Below are 27,982 nucleotides of genomic sequence, written 5' to 3'. Positions count from 1 at the left end.
AAATTGTTTCAAACGTCCTTAGGGGGAAACAATTAAATGATGGTATACGGACAACTAGCATTTTGGATATGTACAATTAAGCAAACGAACCATGGGTCTAAACTCTTCAGCTAGTGCAACAATTAAATGAGTAAAATTGGAAGAGAAGAGTCGTAGTTGAGTCCAAGATAAAGTGAATGTAACTGAGAACCATCAGTGACCCACAGGCCAACAGTGACCCACAGGATGACACACCTATTAAGGCCAACGTAAACCACGGTAGTATAGAATGTCCATAAAAAAATCTGCAACAAAAAAGGTATACGTCAAGCATATATATATATATATATATATATATATATATATATATATATATATATATACACACACACACACACATACATACAAATATTGGTAGACAGGATCGGAGTCTAACTAGCGAGTAACATTAGTATCCGAAATGACCTAAAGGCTGCCAAACTGCAATGTAGGCTATAGATTGCCATAAGTGGAGCCGCAAGTTCAAAGCCTTAGTAAAAAGAAAGAAATCAAAATGATGCGCTTAACAGCGATTGTCTTTCATTTAACCTCTTACATCTAGACGTTCCGCTAGCGGAACACCTGCTCCAATATCCAATGATAGGCGTGGCGCGAATTACAAATTCCTCAAAAATACAAAAACTTCAATTTTTCAAACATATGACTATTTCACAGCATTTTAAAGACAACACTCTCCTTTATCTAACCACACTGTCCGATTTCAAAAAGGCTTTACAGCGAAAGCAAAACATTAGATTATGTCAGCCGAGTACCCAGCCAGAAATAATCTTACACCCATTTTTCAAGCTAGCATATAATGTCACAAAAACCCAGAAGACAGCTAAATGCAGCACTAACCTTTGATCTTCATCAGATGACACACCTAGGACATTATGTTATACAATACATGCATGTTTTGTTCAATCAAGTTCATATTTATATCAAAAAACAGCTTTTTACATTAGCATGTGACGTTCAGAACTAGCATACCCCCCGCAAACTTCCGGGGAATTTACTAACAATTTACTAAATTACTCACGATAAACGTTCACAAAAAGCATAACAATTATTTTAAGAATTATAGATACAGAACTCCTCTATGCACTCGATATGTCCGATTTTAAAATAGCTTTTCGGTGAAAGCACATTTTGCAATATTCTAAGTACATAGCCCAGCCATCACGGGCTAGCTATTTAGACACCCGGCAAGTTTAGCCTTCACCAAAATCAGATTTACTATTACAAAAGTTTGATTACCTTTTGTTGTCTTCGTCAGAATGCACTCCCAGGACTGCTACTTCAATAACAAATGTTGGTTTGGTCCAAAATAATCCATCGTTATATCTGAATAGCGGCGTTTTGTTCGTGCGTTCCAGAAACTATCCGAAATGGTAAATCAGGGTCGTGCGCATGGCGCAATTCGTGACAAAATAATTCTAAATATTCCATTACCTTACTTCGAAGCATGTCAACCGCTGTTTAAAATCAATTTTTATGCAATTTATCTCGTAAAAAAGCGATAATATTCCGACCGGGAATCTCCTTTTCGGTAAACAGAGGAAAAATCACAAAGACGGGGGCGGCCAGTGCACGCGCCTAAGCCCACAGTCCCTTGATCGGCCACTTGAGAAAGGCGATAATGTGTTTCAGCCTGGGGCTGGAATGACGACATTCAGGTTTTTCCCGGGCTCTGAGAGCCTATTGGAGCCGTGGGAAGTGTCACGTTACCGCAGTGATCCTTTGTAATGGAATGAGATGTCAAAGAAAGACAATAAATGGTCAGACAGGCCACTTCCTGTAAAGGAATCTCTCAGGTTTTGACCTGCCATTTGAGTTCTGTTATACTCACAGACACCATTCAAACAGTTTTAGAAACTTTGGAGTGTTTTCTATCCAAAGCTAATAATTATATGCATATTCTAGTTTCTGGGCAGGAGTAATAATCAGATTAAATCGGGTACGTTTTTTATCCGGCCGTGCAAATACTGCCCCCTAGCCCCAACAGGTTAAAGGTCCCCAAAGCACACACATCCCTAAGTTGCTCCTCTTTTCAGTTCGCTGAAGTTAGCGACTGGAACGAGCTGCAACAAACATTCAAACTGGACAGTTATCGCAATCTCTTCATTCAAAGACTTAATCATGAACACTCTTACTGACGGTTGTGGCTGTTTTACGTAATGTATTGTTGTCTCTACCTTCTTGCCCTTTGTGCTGTTGTCTGTGCCCAATAATGTTTGTACCATGTTTTATGCTGCTACCATATTGTGTTGCTACCATGTTGTTGTTATGTTGTGTTGCTACCATGCTGTGTTGACTTAGGTCTCTCTTTATGTAGTGTTGTCTCCGTTGTTGTGATGTGTGTTTTGTCCTATATTTATATTGTATTTATTAAAAAAATTTAATCCCAGTCCCCCGTCCCCGCAGGAGGCCTTTTGGTAGGCCGTCATTGTAAATAAGAATTTGTTCTTAACTTACTTTTTTAGTTAAATAAAGGTTCAATTAAAAAAAAGAATGGGACGCGGTTGGCTGCATGGGCGAGGTTTAGGTGGCTGTGTTGGACTCTATTGAGTTAAGGAAGATTGTGAAAAGCCTCATTTCCCAAAACCTCCGCCATGAAGTGGGTTGGAGATCCTGTCTCAGAATCCTCTGGCAGTCCAATCATGCTGATATTTTGGCATTTTGATCGTGAAATCAAATCTTCCACTTGTAGCTGCAGCGACTTGTTGGCAGCGGCCACATCGTCAAGCCTTGTTTCCAGCGTAGTGAGTTGGTCGCTGTGGCTCGACAGCCCGGCCTCAACTTCGGCCAGTGTGGTAGTGTGAGATGCCACAGAACCCTGGATGGTTTCCACGGTTGCCTGAATTGGAGCCAGAGCAGACACCAGTGAGTTATACCGCAATTCAGTGAGTTCTGATGCCAAACTTTCACGTTATCTCCAGTGATGGTAGCCATTTTAGCTGAAGTTGATTTAGTGGAGTGTGAATTTTTTTAAGTCGATTTTCCAAACTGTTTTGCTCATGCCAACTTAGGTACACTCTTACTGGGTAATACAAATAACTTTTGTTACTCTTTCAAATGACTGCTTCACTGCTCGATCCACACAGCAGACATTGTGGGCTAGGTTCGGAATGCTGTGTTGCACGTGTAGCGCAAAATTTTACGTTGCGTCATTACATAATGTACCGACGTTATATAGGTATGCGAGGTAGCTTTGACATCGGTTTTTAACATCAGGGGTTAAACTAGACATCGGGCCGATACCGATGTTGCCATGTTTTAGCTAATATCGGCCGATTCCGATATGTTCACCGATATATCGTGCATCCCTACTTACAACCAGGAAATGTAGATGGCCCTTTTCTACCGATGAGATGCAGAAACGCTCGTATTTGTGTTTATTGAGGAAATTCCTGATTTGTATGACAGATTTACATGTCAATAACATATTAATGGACATTTACAGTGAAAGAGCAGCCACTGCAAGTAGTTGCAAAGTTGCTAATTAGCTAAAATGCTTAAGTTGTCCCTGACATGATTCGAAAACGGAACCTTTGGGTTGTTAGACGTTACCGTTAGGCCTATACGCCTACCCATCCTCCCCAACTACCCAACCTCCTTTTGTTTATGTCTTAAGTAACCGACCATTCGTAACATCATACGACTAGTCGGAGCAACCATGCTGCATTGTGTGGGATCAACATGCATGCCTCAGGCCCGAGTTGGTAGTGATTTAGGGCTCTTGCGGTGACCGTATTACTGCCACACCGGCGGTCACGAGTCATGAAGGCAGTCAAATTCGACATGACCGTTTAGTCACTGTAATTAGGCTTCTCCAAGCTCTGATGCTGCTGCTGGTCATTAGTAGCCTACCAAACTTGCTAACTGCCTGGTACTCAGGACTCTATTGTCCCTCTAATCACTCTGACAAAAATGCAAATGTATTCGAAAATCAAATCAAACACTTCATGAGCTCATGTTTCGCAACATTTCTATAGGCTATGCAATTGCGTGAGAACAGAGTGATGGCCACTAATAAAAAGAGGAGGATCCCATCAGCTTTCTATAGGCTAGGCCTACTATTTTTATTTCTCTACTTTCTTAATATTAAGCACATTGCTTATATTTACAACAGGAGTATAGCCTACCTGGCTGGCATGAAAATAAACCACGGAGAAAAGCGTCCTCCATTCGCTATTTAAGTGCACATGTATTTCTTCCCGCTGCCCCTGTTTCGATACAGGTGCGTGATAATGGTCCATTCTAAATCAAAACAAATGTCACACATATATTATTTAGTATATGTAAAGATGAGATTAAGTCAAGAATAGTCTGATGGGTGACAATATTAGCCTATCACTTGTGAATTATATATTATCACTTGTGAATGATGCCCAACATAAGAAACAATGTCTTTTTTTGCAACCTTTTTGAATGATAGTCGCACACCTCATGTAGCCTAGCTCATAGGCCTATGTTTTAATAAGGTTTGTATCACAAATAAAGTGGCCAAATAACTTGTTAAAATTAAGCACATTTATAATAAAAGCATTACATGCATAATCACATTTGCGGTCACTTTTGATAATGGTGTATTCCCGCTAATGGAACATTTGTGCTTATAGCCTACTACTATGTGCACATTGCTGCGCTTATAATGTGAAGAAATATTCTAATAGTTTATCAACATTTTAAACTAAACATTCTGATCTGTTGCGTCAGCCACATTGCATACAAGTGTTTTTTAGATGCTGGTGGTTATATTAATTTGGGATCTATCGCATCCCACAACTGTCCCAGACTATGTTTGGAATATTTATTTCTCCCACAGAATAGAATAGGTCGACTTTTGTACTATGGGGGATAGTAGATTGACATAGGCTAGTGCTTTTGTTGTTCGTTAGGCCTGCTAAATTAAGCATATAGGAGTATCTATTTCTTTGTTAACCGCTCAACACAGAATAGTGCGCACTCCCTCATCGTTTGGAGAAAATATTTATATTTTATTCAGCTTTGTTGAATTGTATTCTTCATACTATAAAATAATGGCACGGAATTATAAGCAAATCTTGTCTGCTAAATTAACTAGTGTAGCCCACAGCCATGTGGCATAGCCAGATCAGGTCCTAACATAAGGACAACTCAGAGTATGCTATCCTTTTCTTCTTTTCTTCATATCATGCATCTTTAGACCTGTCTAAAAAGGTAATGGATTTATTGTGAAGGTGTAGGCTATATTACATGGATTTATTAGACTTTTTCAAATGGCTTGTAAGCCAGGAGATGCTAAATGTGTTTTATGTTAATTAACGGTCAATTACCGTGAGACCGACAGTTATAGGCTTGACAATCACCGGCTGATACATTTTTGTGACCACCACAGCCCTAGTAGTGATGAGGTTCATAATGACCTTAGATGGCCACCCTGTCATGTTAGCACAATGGGCTTCCTCATCTATGAAAATCACTTACCAGCAACCACACCCAGCCCTCAGCATCACCACAATCATCCACACGCACTAACCCTCTCTGCCCCTTTGAAAAGTTAACAAATGCCCTCTTCTCCACTCTGTGCTGGTGCTATTTTTGTCCCAATGCCCCTTTCCCACTTAATATGCTGTGTCCCTTTGGCGACACATGATAAAAGAAAGGAAACAACCTTTATTAGTGCATTAGTTGCCTTCTTGTTTTGAAATTGTTTATCTCTGTGCTTCCAATTTCAGAGGGAAGAAAGATCTCAAAGACCAGACTACCTGCTGAACTTTGCCATCAAGACAAACACTTTGGACCATGTTGACCATCCTGGCTGCCGGGTCTGTCTTCTTCCCAGGCCTGTTTGTGCTCTCCAAGCAATGCCTCAAGCATATCCCTGCACTGAGGTGGAGCGAAGGGGATGCGGTCATAGTGTCAGCCAGGTGAGAGATGAGGAAAAGTGGGGATCATATACAGTACCAGTTAAAAGATTGGACACACCTACTCATTCAAGGTTTTTTCTTTATTTTTACTATTTTCTACATTGTAGAATAATAGTGAAGACATCAAAACTATGAAATAACACATGGAATCATTTAAGTAACAAAAAGGGTTAACCAAATCAAAATATATTTGAAATTCTTCAAAGTAGCCACCCTTTGCCTTGATGACAGCTTTGCACAGTCTTGGTATTCTCTCAACCAGCTTCACCTGGAATGCTTTTCCAACAGTATGCTTTTTCTTAACTCTGCAGTCCAACTCATCCCAAACCATCTCAACTGGGTTGAGGTTGGAAGATTGTGGAGGCCAGGTCATCTGATGGAGCACTCCATCACTCTCCTTCTTTGTCAAATAGCCCTTTCACAGCCTGGAGGTTTGTTGGGTCATTGACCTGTTGAAAAACAAATGATAGTCCCACAAAGCGCAAACCAGATGGGATGGCGTATCGCTGAAGAATTCTGTGGTAGCCATGCTGGTTAAGTGTGCCTTGAATTCTAAATAAATCACCAACAGTATTACCAGCAAAGCACCATCACACCTCCTCCTCCATGTTTCATGGTGGGAACTACACATGCGGAGATCATCCATTCACCTACTCTGCGTCTCACAAAGACACGGCGGTTGGAACAAAAAATCTAATTTGGACTCAACAGACCAGAGGACAGATTTCCACCGTTCTAATGTCCATTGCTTGTGTTTCTTGGCCAAAGCAAGTCTCTTCTTCTTATTGGTGTCCTATAGTAATGGTTTTGTTGCAGCAATTTGACCATGAAGGCCTGATTCACGCAGTCTCCTCTGAACAGTTGATGTTGAGATGTGTCTGTTACTTGAACTCTGTGAAGCATTTATTTGGTCTGCAATCTGAGGGGAAGTTAACTCTAATGAATTTATCCTCTGCAGCAGAGGTAATTCTGGGTCTTCCTTTCCTGTGGTGGTCCTCATGGGAGCCAGTTTCATCATAGTGCTTGATGTTTTTTGCGACTGCATTTGAAGAAACTTGAAACTTGAAGTAATGATGGACTATCGTTTCTGTTTGCTTATTTGAGCTGTTCTTGCCATAATATGGACTTAGCTCTATTTGGTAAAAGACAATCTTCTGTATACCACCCCTACATGTCACAACACAACTGATTGGCTCGAACGCATTAAGAAGGAAAGAAATTCCACAAATGAACTTTTAACAAGGCACATCTGCTAATTGAAATGCATTCCAGGTGACTACCTCATGAAGCTGGTTGAGAGAATGCCAAGTGTGTGCAAAGCTGTCATTAAGGCAAAGGGTGCCTACTTTTGAAGAATCTCAAATATGAAATACATTTTAATTTGTTTAACAGTTTTTTTTTGTGGTTACTACATGATTCCATATGTTGTATGATTCCATACAATGTAGAAAATAGTAAAAATAAAGAACAACCCCTTGAATGAGTAGGTGTGTCCAAACTTTTGACTGGTACTATGTACAGTTGAGTCGGAAGTTTACATACACCTTAGCCAAATACATTTACACTCAGTTTTTCACAATTCCTGACATTTAATCCTACTAAAAATTCCCTGTCTTAGGTCAGTTAGGATCACCACTTTATTTTAAGAATGTGAAACATCAGAATAATAGTAGAGAGAATGATTTATTTTAGCTTTTATTTCTTTCATCACATTCCCAGTGGGTCAGAAGTTTACATACACTCAATTAGTATTTGGTAGAATTGCCTTTAAATTGTTTAACTTGGGTCAAACATTTCGGGTAGCCTTCCAGAAGCTTCCCACAATAAGTAGGGTGAATTTTATCCCATTCCTCCTGACAGAGCTGGTGTAACTGAGTCAGCTTTGTAGGCCTCCTTGCTCGCACACACTTTTTCAGTTCTGCCCACAAATTGTTGAGGTCAGGGCTTTGTGATGGCCACTCCAATACCTTGATTTTGTTGTCCTTCAGCCATTTGCCACAACTTTAGAAGTATGCTTGCGACCAAGCTTTAACTTCCTCACTGATGTCTTGAGATGTTGCTTCAATATATCCACATAATTTTCCTGCCTCATGATGCCATCTATTTTGTGAAGTGCACCAGTCCCTCCTGCAGCAAAGCACCCCACAACATGATGCTGCCACCCCCGTGCTTCACGGTTGGGATGGTGTTCTTCGGCTTGCAAGCCTCACCCTTTTTCCTCCAAACATAACGATGGTTATTATGGGCAAACAGTTCTATTTTTGTTTCATCAGACCAGAGGACATTTCTCCAAAAAGTACAGTCTTTGTCCCCATGTGCAGTTGCAAACCATAGTATATAGATACTTTTGTACCTGTTTCCTCCAGCATCTTCACAAGGTCCTTTGCTGTTGTTCTGGGACTGATTTGCAATTTTTGCACCAAAGTATGTTCATCTCTAGGAGACAGAATGCGTCTCCTTCCTGAGCGGTATGACGGCTGTGTGGTCCAATGGTGTTTATACTTGCGTACTATTGTTTGTACAGATGAACGTGTTTCCTTCAGGTGTTTGGAAATTGCTCTCAAGGATGAACCAGACTTGTGGGGTCTACAATTTTTTTCTGAGGTCTTGGCTGATTTTTTATTTTTTTTTCCCATGATGTCAAGCAGAGGCACTGAGTTTGAAGGTAGGCCTTGAAATACATCCACAGGTACACCTCCAATTGACTCAAATTATGTCAATTAGCCTATCAGAAGATTCTAAAGCCATTACATATTTTTCTGTAATTTTCCAAGCTGTTTAAAGGCACAGTCAACTTAGTGTATGTAAACTTCTGACCCACTGGAATTGTGATACAGTGAAATATAAGTGAAATAATCTGTCTGTAAACAATTGTCGGAAAAATTACTTGTGTCATGCTCAAAGTAGATGTCCTAACCGACTTGCCGAAATTTGTGGAGTGGTTGAAAAACTAGTTTTAATGACTCATAAGTGTATGTAAACTTCTGACTTCAACTGTATATATATGCATGCTCTTCCTCAGTTAATCTTTCCTCAATTATTTCCGTTCTCTCTCCTTGCCTTCTCAAAACGTATTGGAGAAGAAAGTCTGAGGGGAGTGACCTTGGACTTTCTTTTTCAATATACATTTGAGAAGGAAGCGAGGAGATAGGATGTGAGGAATTGCGGAAAGACTAATTGAGATGGAGCCATTGGTTACCACTCAAAATAAATCGACACTAATTCTGTCATATGATGACTTTTGGTTAACTCTGATAATGACGAAGGATGACATTTTAGTAAAAATTGGATTTCACAATATTTTATCATTTTACCAGACATTTAGCAGTTGTAGTCTGATGTTATTAACAATGTTAATGTTTAATTTCTCCTGCGGGCCTTTCTCAGGTTGGTGTCCTCTGTTCAGGCGATCATGGCCTCCTCTGCTGGTTACATCATTGCCTCCTCCTGTGATGACATCGTTGAGGACCAGTAAGTGTAGAAATTCACCTCGTCCTTCTGACAATTGTTGTTACTGTAAAGCTCAGTCAGTAAAATTAGTAAAACAGACCAGGGGCATGTTTGAGACACTAAAATGGAAGAAAACAGACACAGTTGTTCAATAAGAAATTATTACTTTTGTTTTCCGTTGTAAAACATTTTCAGTTTCTGGTCCTAATGATCAGGCCCCAGAAAGAGACAGAAGATATCTGAATCATAACCCCCCCCTCCCACACAAAAAAACAGTTAACTACAGCATAGAGTGAAGAAAAAAGAAAAGCACGTTTTTTAGTCTCATTCAGCCTTGAGCGATATTTTACATCAGGCCATACTAGAAATGTTTTAAGTGAATTGTTAACTTCAGAATCATAATTTGTCAGTGTTTTTTTTGTGCCTTGGGAGAAGGGTTGTCCCGATACTTGATTTGTCATGGCAAAAAAGAAGACACATAGCAGACTCCTTTAATTAAAAAGCTGCTGTATGTAGTCCTAAAATGTTGTGTGATAAATCTTGGGAAATAAACAAATGCGAATTTAAAAAAAATCCTCTTTACAATGAAAAAGTTAGGTGACCCCCCGAAAGCCAGATGGAAATCAAATCTAATTTTATTTGTTACAAGTGCCAAATACAACAGTGAAAGCTTACTTACAAGCCCTTTTAACCAACTATGTAGGTTTAAGAAAAATAAGTGTTAATGTTCAGGACAGACGTTCCGCTAGCGGAACACCTCACCAATATCCAATGGTAGAGCGTGGCGCGAAATACAAAAACCTTAAAAATGCTATAACTTCAATTTCTCAAACATATGACTATTTTACACCATTTGAAAGATAAGACTCGTTAATCCAACCACATTGTCCGATTTCAAAAAAGCTTTACAGCGAAAGCAAAACATTAGATTATGTCAGGAGAGTACCCAGCCACAAATAATCACACAGCCATTTTCAAAGCAAGCATATATGTCACAAAAACCCAAACCACAGCTAAATGCAGAACTAACTTTTGATGATCTTCATCAGATGACACTCCTAGGACATTATGTTATACAATACATGCATGTTTTGTTCAATCAAGTTCATATTTATGTCAAAAAACAGCTTTTTACATTAGCATGTGATGTTCAGAACTAGCATTCCCACCGAAAACTTCCGGTGAATTTACTAAATTACTCATCATAAACGTTGACAAAATACATAACAATTATTTTAACCTGTTAGGGCTAGGGGGCAGTATTGACACGGCCGGATAAAAAACATACCCGATTTAATCTGGTTACTACTCCTGCCCAGTAACTAGAATATGCATATAATTATTGGCTTTGGATAGAAAACACCCTAAAGTTTCTAAAACTGTTTGAATGGTGTCTGTGAGTATAACAGAACTCAAATGGCAGGCAAAAACCTGAGAAGATTCTGAACAGGAAGTGGCCTGTCTGGCAAGTTGTTGTTCATCTTGGCTCTTTTTATTGAAGACTGAGGATCTTTGCTGTAACGTGACACTTCCTATGGCTCCCATAGGGTCTCAGAGCCCGGGAAAAAGCTGAATGATATCGAGGCAGCCTCTGGCTGAAACACATTATCGCGTTTGGCAAGTGGCCGATCAGAGGACAATGGGCTTAGGCGCGTGCACGAGTCGACCCCGTGCTTTATTTTCTTTCCTCTTTTTACCTAAACGCAGATTCCCGGTTGGAATATTATCGCTTTTTTTTCAAGAAAAATGTCATACAAATTTATTTTAAACAGCGGTTGACATGCTTCGAAGTACGGTAATGGAATATTTAGAATTTTTTTGTCACGAAATGCGCCATGCTCGTCACCCTTATTTACCCTTTCGGATAGTGTCTTGAACGCACGAACAAAACGCCGCTATTTGGATATAACAATGGATTATTTGGGACCAAACCAACATTTATTGAAGTAGAAGTCCTGGGAGTGCATTCTGACGAAGAACAGCAAAGGTAATAACGTTTTTCTTATAGTAAATCTGACTTTGGTGAGTGCTAAACTTGCTGGGTGTCTAAATAGCTAGCCCTGTGATGCCGGGCTATCTACTGAGAATATTGCAAAATGTGCTTTCACCGAAAAGCTATTTTAAAATCGGAAATATTGAGTGCATAGAGGAGTTCTGTATCTATAATTCTTAAAATAATTGTTATGTTTTTTGTGAACGTTTATCGTGAGTAATTTAGTAAATTCACCGGCAGTGTTCGGTGGGAATGCTAGTCACATGCTAGTCACATGCTAATGTAAAAAGCTGGTTTTTGATATAAATATGAACTTGATTGAACAAAACATGCATGTATTGTATAACATAATGTCCTAGGGTTGTCATCTGATGAAGATCATCAAAGGTTAGTGCTGCATTTAGCTGTGGTTTGGGTTTATGTGACATTATATGCTAGCTTGAAAAATGGGTGTCTGATTATTTCTGGCTGTGTACTCTGCTGACATAATCTAATGTTTTGCTTTCGTTGTAAAGCCTTTTTGAAATCGGACAGTGTGGTTAGATTAACGAGAGTCTTGTCTTTAAAATGGTGTAAAATAGTCATATGTTTGAAAAATTGAAGTTTTTGCATTTTTGAGGTATTTGAATATCGCGCCACGGGATTACACTGGCTGTTGAGTAGGTGGGACGCAATCGTCCCACCTAGCCCATAGAGGTTAAGAATTATAGATACAGACCACCTTTATGCAATCGCTATATCTGATTTTAAAATAGCTTTTCGGTGAAAGCACATTTTGCAATATTCTGAGTACATAGCTCAGCCATCACAGGCTAGCTATTCAGACACCCGCCAACTTCGGGGCTCACTAAACTCAGAATTACTATTAGAAAAATTGTATTACCTTTGCTGTTCTTCGTCAGAATGCACTCCCAGGACTTCTACTTCAACAACAAATGTTGTTTTTGTTCCAAATAACCCATATTTATAACCAAATACCTCCGTTTTGTTCGTGCGTTCAGGTCACTATCCAAAGGCAAGCGCATTTCGTTCCATTACCGTACTTAGAAGCATGTCAAACGCTGTTTAAATCAATTTCTATGCTATTTTTCTCGTAAAATAGCGATAATATTCCAACCGGACAGTGTTGTATTCATTCAAAGAGGAAAATAAAAAAATGGCGAGGTCTCGTGAACGCGCATCTCCAGTCTCTCTGTCACCAGGCAGTCCACTGACAAACTGTGCTACTGTTATCTGCCCAGAGACAGGAGACGCGTCGATACGGTTTCTGAAGGCTTTAGAGAGCCAATGGAAGCCTTAGAAAGTGTCACGTAACAGCTCAGATACTGTAATTTCAATAGAGATGCAACAGAAGGACAACAAATTGTTAGACAGGCCACTTCCTGCTTGGAATCTTCTCAGGTTTTTGCCTGCCATATGAGTTCTGTTATACTCACAGACACCATTCAAACAGTTTTAGAAACTTTAGAGTGTTTTCTATCAAAATCTACTAATTATATGCATATTCTAGTTACTGGGCAGGAGTAGTAACCAGATTAAATCGGGTACGTTTTTTATCCGGCCGTGCAAATACTGCCCCCTAGCCCCAACAGGTTAAGAAGCCTCTTGGACCTAGACCATACCAGGCAGTGTTGCATTCAGACAGGATTTTCTCGATGGTGCAGATGGTGCCATGGTCCCTTTTGGACCTAGACCATACCAGGCAGTGTTGGAAGCATTCAGGATGCTCTCGATGGTGCAGATGTAGAACTTTTTGAGGACCTATGCCAAATCTTTTCAGTCTCCTGAGGGGGAATAGGCTTTGTTGTGCTCTTTTGTGTAAATGAAACATGCATTCATTCAGTCCTTATATTACTAATACATAGGCTATGCTGCAGCAAATGTAGTCCTACCTTTCACAAGAAAAAAGTTACCATGATGAGATGAAAGGCCGACATGCATTGTGAACTGCACTCTATACTGAAATGCGCTGTCTGTTCCCAACCTGAGCGTTGATGATTGATCTTGCAGAGAGTAGGCTGTGGCCCTTAGATAAGACAGATTTAGACATTACATATAATTGAAGTTCCATTTCACGTCATGCTGTTCATATAAATAATTTTTATAATTTACCGGTTTCTCGCAGAACTTAATTTATTGATAAGACAGAAAGCAGAATCCTGCGAAAAGAGAGTGGGTTTGGGCAGGAAATCTCGGTAACACGGATCCCGCTATTCAAGACCGACCAGAGATATGACTATTCTAGTCTATCAAAAGCTTTTTCTGCATCGAGATAAAACGGGCCAAGGAGTGATAGTGAGAACACTGAGTAGCATCCTTACCGATAAAAATGTAAATAGAACTCAGGGGGAATCCCATCCAGGTGATTTGCCATTTATTCATACTATGCAATGCCCTTTTGAGTTCATTGAGAGCGATTTTGGGTTCCCAGCAATGCAGCTTTTTCTGTTGAGAGAAGAGTTCTTAATTCTTTTAGAAAGGACTTACTCTGGCTTGGTGTGTATTTACAATCAGAGGTGTACAGTTCTTTATAGAGCTGGGAGAATCTTTGATTCATTTGGGTTCTGATAGTAATTCCCCAGTTTCAGATTCAATAGTTGCTGTTTCAGCTAATTGATCATTACTGCGAAGCTTGTTGGCCAGTAAACGACTGGGACGATTACCATGGAAGTAGTGGTTGAACCTAACTAAGTGGACGGCAAATTCTGCTTTCTGTCTTATCAATAAATTAAGTTCTGTCTTGACTTTGGAAAGAGTAATAGATACCTGGTCTGAAAAAAGTGTTTGTTGAGAGTGAGTAATAGATACCTGGTCTGAAAAAAGTGTTTCCAATTCTGATATCTTATTTAATTGTGATTTATTCAACTCAGATGCAAATGAAGTATTTTTATAAAACCTTTGGTGTCATCCCATAGAATCCGGGGTTCATTGACTGAATTTTTATTGAGCATTATGAATTCATTTAGTTCAATTTCAAATTGAGGACAGAATGTAGGATTTTGTAGTAATGAAACATTGAAACGCCATCTTGTGGCTCTTTTAGGAGATTCTGAAGTGTGAAATTGGTAGTAGTTGGCATGGTGATCAGACAAGCTCATATGTTGAATGTCTTTCTTCATTTTAGAAAATAGAGTTGCAGATAATATAAAGTCGATTTGGGAGAATGTTTTATGCCTGTTTGAGTAGAAAGTGTACTCGTTTGCTTTTGGACTATGTGCTCGCCAGGCATCAATGAGGCTGGCTGTAATCAGAGAGTATATGTTGGAGAACATTGGCTGCGTGTGGCTAGTAGTTGGTCTTATTACAGTGTCTTTAGAAAGTATTCATACCCTTTTACTTAATAAAAAAATGTACAGCCTTTTGTTTAAAATTGATTCAATTGAGATTTTGTGTCACTGATCTACACACAATACCCCATAATGTCAAAGTGGAATTATGTTTTTAGAAATGTTTACAAAATAATTAATTAAATGAAAAGCTTAAATGTCTTTACTCAGTAGGTATTCAACACTTTTGTTATGGCAAGCCTAAATAAGTTCAGTAGTACAAATGTGCTTAACGAGCCATATAAGTTGCATGGACTCACCTTTTTGTGCAATAACAGTGTTTAACATGATTTTTAAATTGACTACCCCATCTCTGTACCCCACACATACAATTATCTGTAAGGTCACTCAGTCGTGCAGTGAATTTCAAGCACAGATTCAACCATGAAGACCAGAGAGGTTTTCCAATGGTTTGCAAAGAAGGACACCTATTGGTAGATGGGTAAAAATAAAAAAAAGCAGACATTGAATATCTCTTTGAGCATGGTTGCAGTTATTATTTACACTTTGGATGGTGTATCAATACACTGTCAATCCAAAGATACAGGCACCGAAGAGGAACGAAACCGCTCAGGGATTTCACCATGAGGCCAATGACGATTTTATTTTATTTTTGATGTATTTATTTATTTGTATTATTATAATTATTCATTTTTTTAACATTTAAATGTAATGGCTGTGATAAGAGATCACTGAGGATAGATGAACAACATTGTACACTGAACAAAAATATGAACGCAGCATGTACAGTGTTGGTCCCATGATTCATGAGCTGAAATTAAATATCCCAGAAATGTTCCATACGCACAAAAAGCTTATTTCTCTCAAATGTGCACACATTTGTTTACATCCCTGTTAGTGAGCATTTCTCCTTTGCCATGATATACCATAGGACAAGTGTGGCATATCAAGAAGCTGATTAAACAGCATGATCATTACACAGGTACACCTTGTGCAGGGGACAATAAAAGGCCACTCTAAAATGTACAGTTTTGTCACACAACACAATGCCACAGATGTCTCAAGTTTTGAGAGATTATGCAATTGGCATGCTGACTGTAGGAATGTCCACCAGAGCTGTTGCCAGAGAATTGAATGTTAATTTCTCTACCATAAGCCACCTCCAACATCATTTAAAAAAAAATGTGGCAGTACGTCCAACCGGCCTCACAACCGAAGACCACGTGTATGGCGTCATGTGGGCGAGCGGTTTGCTAATGTCAATGTTGTGAACAGAGTGCCCCATGGTGGCGGTGGGGTTTATGGTATTGGAAGACGAACAAGGAACACAATTGCATTTTATCGATGGCAATTTGAGGCCCATTTCTTTTAAGGTATCTGGGACCAACAGATGCATATCTGTAGTCCCAGTCATGTGAAATCCATAGATTAGGACCTTATTTATTTATTTATTTAAATTCACTGAGTTCCTCATATGAACTTTTAACTGAGCAAAGTCATTGAAATTGTTGCATGATGCGTTTTTGTTATTTTTGTAAATTATAGTTACTCCACAATGCTAACATACATGGCTGAGTGAAAAGAATGAAGCCTGTAGAGAAGACAAATATTCCTAAACATGCATCCTGTTTGCAATAAGGCACTAAAGTAATACTGCAAAAAATGTGACAAGAAAGGAACTTTTTGTCCTGAATACAAAGCGTTATGTTTGGGACAAACACAACATACCACTCTTCATATTTTCAAGCATGGTGGTGGCTGCATCATGTTATGGGTATGTTTTTCCTCGGAAAGCACTAGGGAGTTTTCTTTATGATAAAAAGAAACAGAATAGGCGTAAGCACATGCAAAATCCTAGAGGAACCTGGTTGTCTGCTTTCAAACAGACACTGGGAGACTAAATCATATTTTAGTAGGTCAATAACCTAAAACACAAGGCCAAATATATATACTGCATTTTCTTACCAAGACGACAATGTTCCTGAGGGGCCTAGTTACTGTTTTGACTTAAATTGCCTTGAAAAATCTATGGCAAGTCTTGAAAATGGCTGCCTAGCAATGATCAACAACCAACTTGACAGAGCTAAAATACTTTTTTTAAAGAATAATGTGCAAATACGGTACAAACCAGGTGTGCAAAGCTCTTAGACTTACCCAGAAAGACTCACAGCTGTAATCGCTGCCAAAGGTGATTGTAACATGTTGAATACTTATCTAATCAAGATATATTAGTGTTTTATTTTCCATTTAGATTATTATTTTTATTTTTTACTTTGACAGAGTATTTTGTTTAGATCGTAAAAAAAATGACAATTAAATCCAACAAAAAATGTATAAACAAAGGAAGGTGAATTCCTTCTGAAGACACTGTAGATTTTGTCTCACATGTCCAAAATGGCATTCATGTCTGTCCTGTTAACCCATTGGAATTCAGTTAATTCTAACAATATGCTGCTCAGAGAATCAAAAAACGTAGGATCATTTGAATTTGGAGTATACACATTCAAAAAGGCCATTTTCTTTCCATTATGGATATTTAACCCCTGTGCGGCCTCGGGACGGACATCCAGCGAAAAATCCTATCGCCATTAGCATAACAAAATGTAATAATATTTTTTTTCAATTTTTTTTTCAAATTATATCGTTTTATAGATACACCTCTCCTGAATCGAACCACGTTGTCCGATTTCAAAAAGGCTTTACAGCAAAAGCGAAACATTAGATTGTTAGAAGAGTATATCGTAAAAGTAGCCACATAGCCATTTTCCGACCAACCACATGCATCACAAATAACCAAAAAACAGTTAAATGCAGCACTAACCTTTGACAATCTTCATCAGATGACACACCTAGGACATCATGTTACACAATACATGCATTCTTTTGTTCGATAAAGTTCATATTTATATATAAAAACAGCATTTTACATCGGTGCGTAACGTTGACTAACTATTTTCCCTCAAATGCATCCGATGAAACAGCGCTACAATTTACTAAATTACTATTCGAAAACATTTTTAAAATGTAATATTGTCATTCTAAGATTTATAGATGAATATCTCTTGAAAGCACCTGTAATGCCAGATTTAAAAATAACTTTACTGGGTAATCACACTTTGCGATAAAAGGGGATGCGATACTCAGAACAATAGGCTAGCAATACAGGTCAGCGCCATCTTGGAACAATCGCATATGAAATCTAGTCTTGTATACTATTGTCAATAATCCCTTACCTTTGATTATCTTCATCCTTAGGCACTTCCAGGAATCCCAGGTCCACAACAAATGTATTTTCGTTCGAAAAAGTTCACCCTTTATGTTCCATTAGCTTGTTGTTGTTAGCGCGTTCTGAAGGCTGCACCAAAAGTTCCGACGTGCGCGGGGCTACTCTTTCAACAAAATGCATTTTTTTCTTATTTAGGTTCGTTCAAACATGTCAAACGTATAACATAAATCTTTAGGGCCTTTTTCAACCAGAGCTCCAATAAGATTCAAGGGGGACGATTGCATTGTCTTTATAAACGTTTCGAAAGGGGAGGGTAACCAGGGGCGCCGGCGTCATAATGGTGATGGCCCTCTCCGTGTGACCACGTTCCACAGCGTGTCATTCTGTCAGTTTTCACAGTAGGAGACTCAAATCACTTTGTAAAGACTGGGGACATCTAGTGGAAGCAATAGGAAGTGCTCAATGAACCATAGCTCACGGTGTGATTAATAGGCAACGTGATGAAGTTGAGTCCGCAATTCAGAATTCCACTTCCTGTTTCGATCTGTCTCGGGGTTTTGACTGCCATATGAGTTCTGTTATACTCACAGACACCATTCAAACAGTTTTAGAAACTTTAGGGTGTTTTCTATCCACAAGTATTAATTATATGCATATCCTAGCTTCTGAGTTTGAGTAGTAGGCCGTTTAAAATGGGCACAATTTTTTTCAAAATGCATTGTGGCGCCCCCTATCCTAGGCGACCGTCAAGAGGTTAAGTGATTCTGCCTTCCTGGTCTTTGCCTTTACCCAATATGGTGATTTTGAGTTTCTTTTGTATCATTGATTACACTTTTTGTTTTGTTTGGGGCTGAAGAAAAATAAGCCAGTTTGTACAAATGGTTCTGCATTCTATGTGTGTACTTTTGGAACAGGTGTGTTTCTTGGAGGTTTCTTGCTAGAATATTGAGACAGATGGAATGTTTGATAGGACAATTTAGGCCTTTCACATTCCAAGAGAGAATTGCTAGTGTTGCCATTATTTTTCAGAAAATAATGTTAACGATATAATTGTTGTCTTTAGTGTTGATGAGCCCCATGGAAGTGTGACAAAAATCAGGACCCACACGGAAACCCTTCCATTGGTCCTTCCCCATCCAGAAAACCCTTGCTGTAAACCATACCACCACTCCCTAGTCTCCATCCCCAAACTATATTACTTTTGTAAAACCTTTTTACATACGAATGAATCAAATCCAAATATTGTGGCCTTGCTTATTTAATGCCCACTGTTCAACTAAGTAACCTTACCGTAACCCCTTTTTTCTACCTCTTTTTCTTCTTCTTTGTATCAGGCATTGGCTCACCAGCGCCTACATCCTCTTTGCCGTGCCCTACTTTGTGTACGACATCTACGCTATGTTCATGTGCTACTGGTACAAGCTGCGCATCAAGGGTCATGAAGCGGACAGCGGCGCCAAACCCCTGGGTGCGGCCCTGACCAGCTACCTGCGGCGCGAGTTCCTCATGGTACTCCACCACATCGTCATGGTCACCGTGTGCTTCCCCGTCTCTGTGGTAACTGTCGCCCAATGACGACATTCAAATGCTGGGAGAATGACGTGTGAGCGAGTGAGTGTTTATTGGAAGTATCTTGTGTGTGTCATTATTAAAGATATTTGGTAGGGTACACAGGCAAATCTTTGTGGCCGTGTGGTTTGAGTGTCCGCCCGGATATTGGGTAGTTGGCTGTTTGATCCCCGGCCGAGTCCAACCAAAGACTCAAAAAATCGTCTTGATGCCTCTCTGCTTGGTACTGAGCATTAGGGATACAGATGGATTGGGGGTAAGGCCCTGTGACAGACTAGCCTCCTGTCTTGGGAGTGTACTTGTAAATCAAGCTGCATCATGCTACAAAAACAGGATAAAGGCTCCTGCCCTATGGACAAGGCTTACTTTACACTGGTAAAAAAGTTTGTTGAAGGTTTATTCATGATGATAAAACATGACTTTCAATGAACTGTCTTCTTCCTCTTTCCCCCAGTTCTGGCGACAGGGCAAGGGGGATTACTTCCAAGGCGTCATGTTCTTGGCAGAAGTCAGCACTCCGTGGGTCTGTCTGGGAAAAATCCTCATCCAGGTACTTCAGTTTTTAAACTATTGTGTTCAAAGTACTTTTTGAATTGTACACATCTCTAGGTGTCCCACTCACGTTTCAATTTCTGACTTTTAATTGGACTGTTGGTTCCTGGCATGTGGCTCATCACTCTGTCGTGTGTGTGTGTGTGTGTGTGTGTGTGTGTGTGTGTGTGTGTGTGTGTGTGTGTGTGTTGTATAACAGCACATCTATAATATAATTACCTCAATTACAGCAGTATACAACAAATTAACACCTGCTCTTTTCATGACATAGGCTGACCAGGTGAATCCAGGTGAAAGCTATGATCCCTTATTCATGTCACTTGTTAAATCCACTTCAATCAGTGTAGATGAAAGGGAGGAGATAGGTTAAAGAAGTATTTTTAAGGCTTGATAAAATAGTCAAAAGTATGAGCACATGTGCAAGTTGCGATTTATAGCAGAAAAATGCTGCAGTAGCTGTTTTCAAAGTATTTCTGCTGTTTTGTTTCATAGCTGCTAATTGCACAAATTTATATGAATCCTATATCCCACCTCGTGCAGCGACACTGCCTGGCAGGGGATGTCTGTGCGCAAAGCCGCCAAAAATTAATCTAACAGCACTTTACTCAATGCGCTGCGCACAGGCATCATTTGGTCTAATTTACTCTAAAGTATCAAGATGGGGCCGATAGACATGGCCGCTCTGTTTCTAGCTCGTAAGCAACTTTGCAGTTTTATTTTTTGTTGTTATTTCTTACATTATTAGCCCAGAATGTTTTTTGTGTTATTACATACAGAAATTACTTTTGGATATCAGAGCGGTAGTAACTCACCAGCATTTCAAAGAGACATACGACTTTCCTGAACTGGATCCTTTTTTCGTACCCCCCAAGGATGAACTTATCCCAGAGGCTGCTCCAAGACGCCGCCGGCAGAGAAGAGGTATTCGGAGTGAACTTTTAGTCCAACTCAGTAGGTGTGCACACCATCCACTGCTTCTGAGTGTATTGCTCACTAATGTTAAGTCCCAAGACAATAAAGTAGACAAGCTCAGGGCAAGGATCTCCTTCCAGAGATACATCAGGGACTGTAACATACTTTGTTTCATGGAATCATATCTCTCCAGATATACTGTTCCCGTCCATACAGCCAGCTCTCCAGGAAGAAGAAAGGTGGAGGTGTATGTTTCATGATTAACTACTCATGGTATGATTGTGGTAACGTACAGGAACTCAAGTAATTTTGTTCACCTGACCTAGAATACTGAATACCTCAAAATTAAATGCCGACCGCATTACCTCCTGAGAGAATTCTCTTCGGTCATTGTCACAGCCGTTTATATTCCCCCTCAAGCCGATACCACGATGGCTCTCAAAGAACTACACTGGACTTGTGCAAACTGGAAACCGCATATCCTGAGGCCGCATTTATTGTAGCTGGTGACTTTAAGAAAGCAAATCTGAGTAAGAACCTACCGAAGTTCTCTTAACACATTGCCTGCAGTACTCGCGCTCCAAAAACTCTCAACCATTGCTACTCTCCCTTCCGGGATGGCCACAAGGCTGTCCCCCGCCCCCCTTCGGCAAATCAGATCACAACTCCATTCTGCTCTTCCCTAACTATAGGCAGAAACTCAAACAGGAAGTGAATAGACCTAGTAAGGTCTATTCAATGCTGGTCTGACCAATTGGAATCCATGCTTCAAGATTGTTTTGGTGACGCAGACTGGGATATGTTCCGGGTTGACATGGTGACTGAGTTCATCAGGAAGTGTATAGGGGATGTTGTTCCCATTATATTAAATATAATATTATTATTATATTATTAATATAATATTAAAACCAAAAACTATGGATAGATAGCAGCCTTTGCGCAAAACTGAAAGTGCGAATCACTGCATTTAATCATGTCAAGGTGACTGGGTATATGGTCGAATACAAACAGTCCTGTTATGCCCTCCGTAAGGCAATCGAACAGGCAAAATGACAGTACAGACACAAAATGGAGTCACAATTCCAGGGATTTCCAACAATCCTGGTTAACAAAGGGAAAACCAGCCACGTCACGGACACCGACGTCTTGCTCCCGGACAAGCTAAACACTTTCTTCGCCCACTTTGAGGATAACACAGTGCCACTGACGCCGCCCGCTCCCGAGGACTGTGAGCTCTCGTTCTCCATGGCTGACGTGAGTAAGACATTTAAGCGTGTTAACCCTCGCAAGGCTGCCGGTCCAGACGGCATCCCCAGCTGTATCCTCAGAGCATGCGCAGACCAGCTGGCTGGAGTGTTTACGGATATATTCAATCTCTTCTTATCGCTGTCTGCTGTCCCTACTTCATTCAAGATGTCCACCATTGTCCATGTACCCAAGAAAGTGAAGGTAACTGAACTAAATGACTATTGCCCCGTAGCACTCACTTCTGCCATCATGAAGTGCTTTGAGAAGCTAGTTAAGGATCATATCAGCTCAACCTTACCCGACAACCTAGACCCACGGCAATTTGCATACCGCCTCAATAGATCCACAGATGATGCCATCGCACGGCACACTGCCTTATCCCATTTGGACAAGAAGAATACCTATATAAGAATGCTGTTCATTCACTACAGCTCAGCCTTCAACACCATAGTACCCTCCAAGCTCATCATTAAGCTTGGGCCTTGGGGGCTTCCTGACGGGCCTCCCCCAGTAGGCAACAACACCTCCACTACACTGATCCTCAACACAGGGGCCACACAAGGGTGCGCACGCATGCCTCCAACTGAATCATCAAGTTTGCAGACGACACAACAGTGGTAGGCCTGATTACCAACAACAATGAGACAGCTTACAGGGAGGAGGTGACGGCCCTGGCGGAGTGGTCCCAGGAAAATAACCTCTCCCTCAACAAAATGATGGAACTGATTGTTGACTTCAGGAGACAGCAGAGGGAGCACGCCCCATCCACATCGACAGGGCCGCAGTAGATAAGGTAAAAAGTTCCTCACCGTACATATCACTGACATTCTGACATGGTCCACCCACACAGATGGCAACAGCGCCTCTTCAACTTCAGGAGGCTGATGAATTTCTGCACCGTCCGCAACCGCAGGGCTTTCCAGAGGGTGGTGCGGTCTGCCCAACGCATCACCGGGGGCACACTGCCTGCCCTCCAGGACATCTACAGCACCCGGTGTCACAGGAAGGCCAAGAAGATCATGAAGGACCTCAGCCACCCAAGCCACGGCCTGTTCACCCCTCATTCAGAAGCCGAGGTCATTACAGCTGCTTCAAAGCTGGGACCGAGAGACTGAAAAACAGCTTCTATCTTAAGGTCATCAGACTGTTAAATAGCTATCACTAGCCGGCCTCCACCCAGTACTCTGCCCTGAACCTTAGAGGCTGCTGCCCTATGTACATAGACATGGAGCACTCGTCATTTTAATAATGTTAACATACTGTTTTACATTTCATATGTACAGTCGTGGCCAAAAGTTTTGAGAATGACACAAATGTACATTTTCACAAAGTTTGCTGCTTCAATGTCTTTAGATATTTTTGTCAGATGTTACTATGGAATACTGAAGTATAATTACAAGCATTTCATAAGTGTCAAAGGCTTTTATTGACAGATCCTCTCAAGCTCTGTCAGCTTGGATAGGGAGCATAGCTATTTTCAGGTCTCTCCAGAGATGTTTGATCGGGTTCAAGTCCAGGCTCTGGCTGGGCCACTCAAGGACATTAGGAGACTTGTCTCGAAGCCACTCCTGCGTTGTCTTGGCTGTGTGCTTAGGGTCGTTGTCCTGTTGGAAGCTGAACCTTCGCCCCAGTCTGAGGTCCTGAGCGCTCTGGAGCAGGGACCTTCTGTACTTTGCTCCGTTCATCTTTCCCTTGATTCCGACTAGTCTCCCAGTCCCTGCCACTGAAAAACATCCCCACAGCATGATGCTGTCACCACCGTGCTTCACCGTAGGGATGGGGAAAGGTTTCCTCCAGACTTGGCATTCAGGCCAAAGAGTTCAATCTTGGTTTCATCGGACCAGAGAATCTTGTTTCTCATGGTCTGAGTCCTTTAGGTGCCTTTTGGCAAACTCCAAGCGGGTTGTCATGTGCCTTTTACTGAGGAGTGACTTACTTCTGGCCACTGTACCATAAAGGCCTGATTGGTGGAGTGCTGCAGAGATGGTTGTCCTTCCGTAAGTTTCTCCCATCTCCACAGAGGAACTCTGGAGCTCTGTCAGAGTGACCATCCATTTTTTTGTCACTTCTCTGACAAAGGCCCTTCTCCCCCGATTGCTCAGTTTGGCCGGGCGGCCAGCGCTAGTAAGAGTCTTGGTGGTTCCAAACCTCTTCCATTTAAGAATGTTGGGGACCTTCAATGCTGCAGAAATGATTTGTCACCCTTCCCCAGATCTGTGCCTTTACACAATCCTGTCTCGGAGCTCTACGGATAATTCCTTCGACCTCATGCCTTGGTTTTTGCTCTGACATGCACTTTCAACTGTGGGACCTGACATAGACAGGTGTGTACCGTTCCAAGTCACATCCAATCAATTGAATTTACCACTGATGGACTAAGTTGAAGAAACATCTCAAGGATGATCAATGGAAACAGGATGCATCGGAGCTCAATTTCGAGTGTCATAGCAAAAGTTCAGAATACTTTTTTAAATAAGGTATATGTTTTTTATTTGTAATAAATTTGCAAATATTTCTAAACCTGTTTTTGCTTTGTCATTGTGGTATTGTGTGTAGATTGAGGATTTTTTTCATTTCTATTTTAGAATAAGGCTGTAACATAACAAAATGTGGAAAAAGTCAAGGTGTCTGAACTCTTCCCAAATGCACTGTATGCTGATTTTACTGACATCTGATGCTCCCACATCTGTTAGCCTTTGAATATAGCCCCCTGTATTCTACTGCATTTAACCGCGGATACAATATCTGCCTGTCCACCTCTCCTCCTCCCTTTACATCACACACCACCCCTGCCCTCCCCTTCCTTCCCTACAGTGTGTTGTGTAGAGTTGGGGCCAGATGCTTCTTATAACCTCTGTGCAAAAGGAACCATTTAAAGTAAACTACATAGTACAGTTTGGTGTGGTGTTACACATTTGATAGATAAAAATTATACTTCTAGATGTGAAATGAAAATGTTGAGGTTCTCACATGTTGAACTGTTATCATAATCTTCTCGGTGTTGTTACCTTGCCAAAGTTGCGCTAGCTGTCGATCAAACGCTTAGCTTGCTGGAGCAGAGAAGTCTAGCAAGCTGGTGGAAACAGATGTTTTTGCAGAATATACTGTGTATAATGACATGTTTTTCTCCCACACCTTAAAGCACTGTATTCTATACAAGCCCGCCTTTGACTTGAAGCATGACAAGTATACTTTGTCCTCCATTTTCCACTTTTTGCTGCCCATGCAAAGTAGAGCAATAGGCCTATTAACTATTTTTCAGCTTTCACCAATCTGTACTGCTTGCTCTTTCTCCTTTTTTCTCTCCTCTTTCTTTCTCTCCCTCTTTTTCCTCTCAGTACAAACAGCAACACACTCTCCTGCACAAAGTGAATGGGGCTACTATGCTGGTCACTTTTTTCATCTGTCGAGTCCTCCTCTTCCCTTACCTCTACTACGCGTATGGCAGGTATGTCTCTGTCTGTCCCTCACTCTCTGCTTCCATGCTGAGCTTAAAGGACTGATGTGCATGGTGATTTGGTCACATCTCTTATTTTTCTAACTCTTGTATCAGGGTTCGGGGGCTTGTGAAGAGAGTAGCATTGTAGTGGGTGGCTGTCAAGGGATAGTTCATCTACATTTCATAATACTTTCAACATTTTCTCATTTGGAGTCCATGTACATTTAGGGCCAGATTCAGAGTTGAGATAAGCGCAAGGAACTCTGGGAGCATAGCATGTGTGGATCTCATTTAGTAGCCTGGCTACCCATCCACATCACTCTGGCCAAACGCCACGCCACGCCCACTAATGTTTCTTTGTGGGTCTCCCCAATGACTTCTCGAATGCAGACACATTCAAACCATTCTGATTGGTCCCAGAAACCGATGGGTTGGGCCAGAGACGGCCTCCATGAATCATGTCATTTTGGCCTCAGCACAAAAGACATCTAGAATTGGTTCAGACTGATGTATAGAGCGATTTGATATAGCAGGAAAATTAAATTCAGGATGAGTCGTCAGGCAACTAATTTACGTCAAATTGAGCCATTTAAGGTAAACTGATGAAAATAAAGAATGATGAAATATGGGTGAACTATCCCTTTAATGCCTCTGCCCCCCTTTTGTTAGTTCTACAGTTGAAGTCAGAAGTTTACATAGTTAGGTTGGAGTCAATAAAACTAGTTTTTCAACCACTCCACAAATTTCTTGTTAACAAACTATAGTTTTGAGAAGTCGGTTAGGACATCTACTTTGTGCATGACACAAGTAATTTTTCCAACAATTGTTTACAGACAGATTAATTCATTGTATCACAATTCCAGTGGGTCAGAAGTTTACATACACTAAGTTGACTGTGCCTTTAAACAGCTTGGAAGATTTCCGAAAAATATGTAATGGCTTTAGAAGCTTCTGATAGGCTAATTGACATAATTTGAGTCAATTGGAGGGGTACCTGTGGATGTATTTCAAGGCCTATCTTCAAACTCCGTGCCTCTTTGCTTGACATCATGGGAAAATCAAAAGAAATCAGCCAAGACCTCAGAAAATAAATTGTAGACCTCCACAAGTTTGGTTCATCCTTGGGAGCAATTTCCAAACGCCTGAAGGTACCACGTTCATCTGTACAAACAATAGTATGCAAGTATAAACACCATGGGACCACGCAGCCATCATACCGCTCAGGAAGGAGACGCGTTTTGTCTCCTAGAGATGAACATACTTTGGTGCGAAAAGTGCAAATCAATCCCAGAACAAGATTAAAGGACATTTTGAAGATGCTGGAGGAAATAGGTACAAAAGTATCTATATCCACAGTAAAACAAGTCCTATATTGACATAAGCTGTAAGGCCGCTCAGCAAGGAAGAAGCCATTGCTCCAAAACCGCCATAAAAAAGCCAGACTATGGTTTGCAACTGCACATGGGGACAAAGATCGTACTTTTTGGAGAAATGTCCTCTGGTCTGATGAAACAAAAATAGAACTGTTTGGTCATAATGACCATGGTTATGTTTGGAGGAAAAAGGGGGAGGCTTGCAAGCCGAAGAACACCATCCCAACCGTGAAGCACGGGGGTGGCAGCATCATGTTGTGGGGGTGCTTTGCTGCAGGAGGGACTGGTGCACTTCACAAAATAGACGGCATCATGAGGCAGGAAAATTATGTGGATATATTGAAGCAACAATGGGTCTTCCAAATGGACAATGAGCCCAAGCATACCTTCAAAGTTGTGGCTAATGGCTTAAGGACAACAAAGTCAAGGTATTGGAGTGGCCATCACAAAGCCCTGACCTCAATCTCATAGAAAATTTGTGGGCAGAACTGAAAAAGCGTGTGCGAGCAAGGAGGCCTACAAACCTGACTCAGTTACACCAGCTCTGTCAGGAGGAATGGGCCAAAATTCACCCAACTTATTGTGGGAAGCTTGTGGAAGGCTACCTGAAACGTTTGACCCAAGTTAAACATTTTTAAGGCAATGCTACCAAATACTAATTGAGTGTATGTAAACTTCTGACCCACTACAAAATGTTTTTCTGAGGTCTTGGCTGATTTCTTTAGATTTTTCCCATGATGTCAAGCAAAGAGGGACTGAGTTTGAAGGTAGGCCTTGAAATACATCCACAGGTACTCCTCCAATTGACTCAAATTATGTCAATTAACCAGAAGCTTCTAAAGCCATGACATTATTTTCTGGAATTTTCCAAACTGTTTAAAGGCACAGTCAACTTAGTGTATGTAAACTTCTGACACACTGGAATTGTGATACAGTGAATTATAAGTGAAATAATCTGTCTGTAAACAATTGTTGGAAAAATGACTTGTGTCATGCACAAAGT

General features: G+C 40.7%; 1 protein-coding gene across 9 annotated transcripts in view; it reads left to right on the top strand.

The window, feature by feature from the left end:
• Positions 1–27,982, top strand: part of tlcd3bb (TLC domain containing 3Bb) — a 48,345-nt gene that overhangs the window by 19,033 nt on the left and 1,330 nt on the right. For 4 of the 9 annotated variants that reach the window (XM_014159265.2, XM_014159264.2, XM_014159261.2 and 1 more), the window contains exons 2-6: positions 5,739–5,930; positions 9,318–9,401; positions 19,221–19,443; positions 19,910–20,005; positions 25,506–25,615. In XM_014159265.2, coding sequence (XP_014014740.1) covers positions 5,806–5,930; positions 9,318–9,401; positions 19,221–19,443; positions 19,910–20,005; positions 25,506–25,615 — 638 coding nt within the window. In that variant the 5' untranslated portion in view covers positions 5,739–5,805. Of the gene's footprint in view, positions 1–5,211; positions 5,931–8,454; positions 8,596–9,317; positions 9,402–19,220; positions 19,444–19,909; positions 20,006–20,879; positions 20,963–25,505; positions 25,616–27,982 lie in introns of those variants that run through there. The other 5 variants (XM_014159269.2, XM_014159268.2, XM_045702606.1 and 2 more) reach the window with 5 other exon arrangements.

Source organism: Salmo salar, chromosome ssa19, assembly GCF_905237065.1.
Source record: "Salmo salar chromosome ssa19, Ssal_v3.1, whole genome shotgun sequence".
Lineage (NCBI taxonomy): Eukaryota > Metazoa > Chordata > Actinopteri > Salmoniformes > Salmonidae > Salmo > Salmo salar.
The sequence above is the reverse complement of the archived record's forward strand: the minus strand, read 5'-3'. Positions and strand labels throughout refer to the sequence as shown.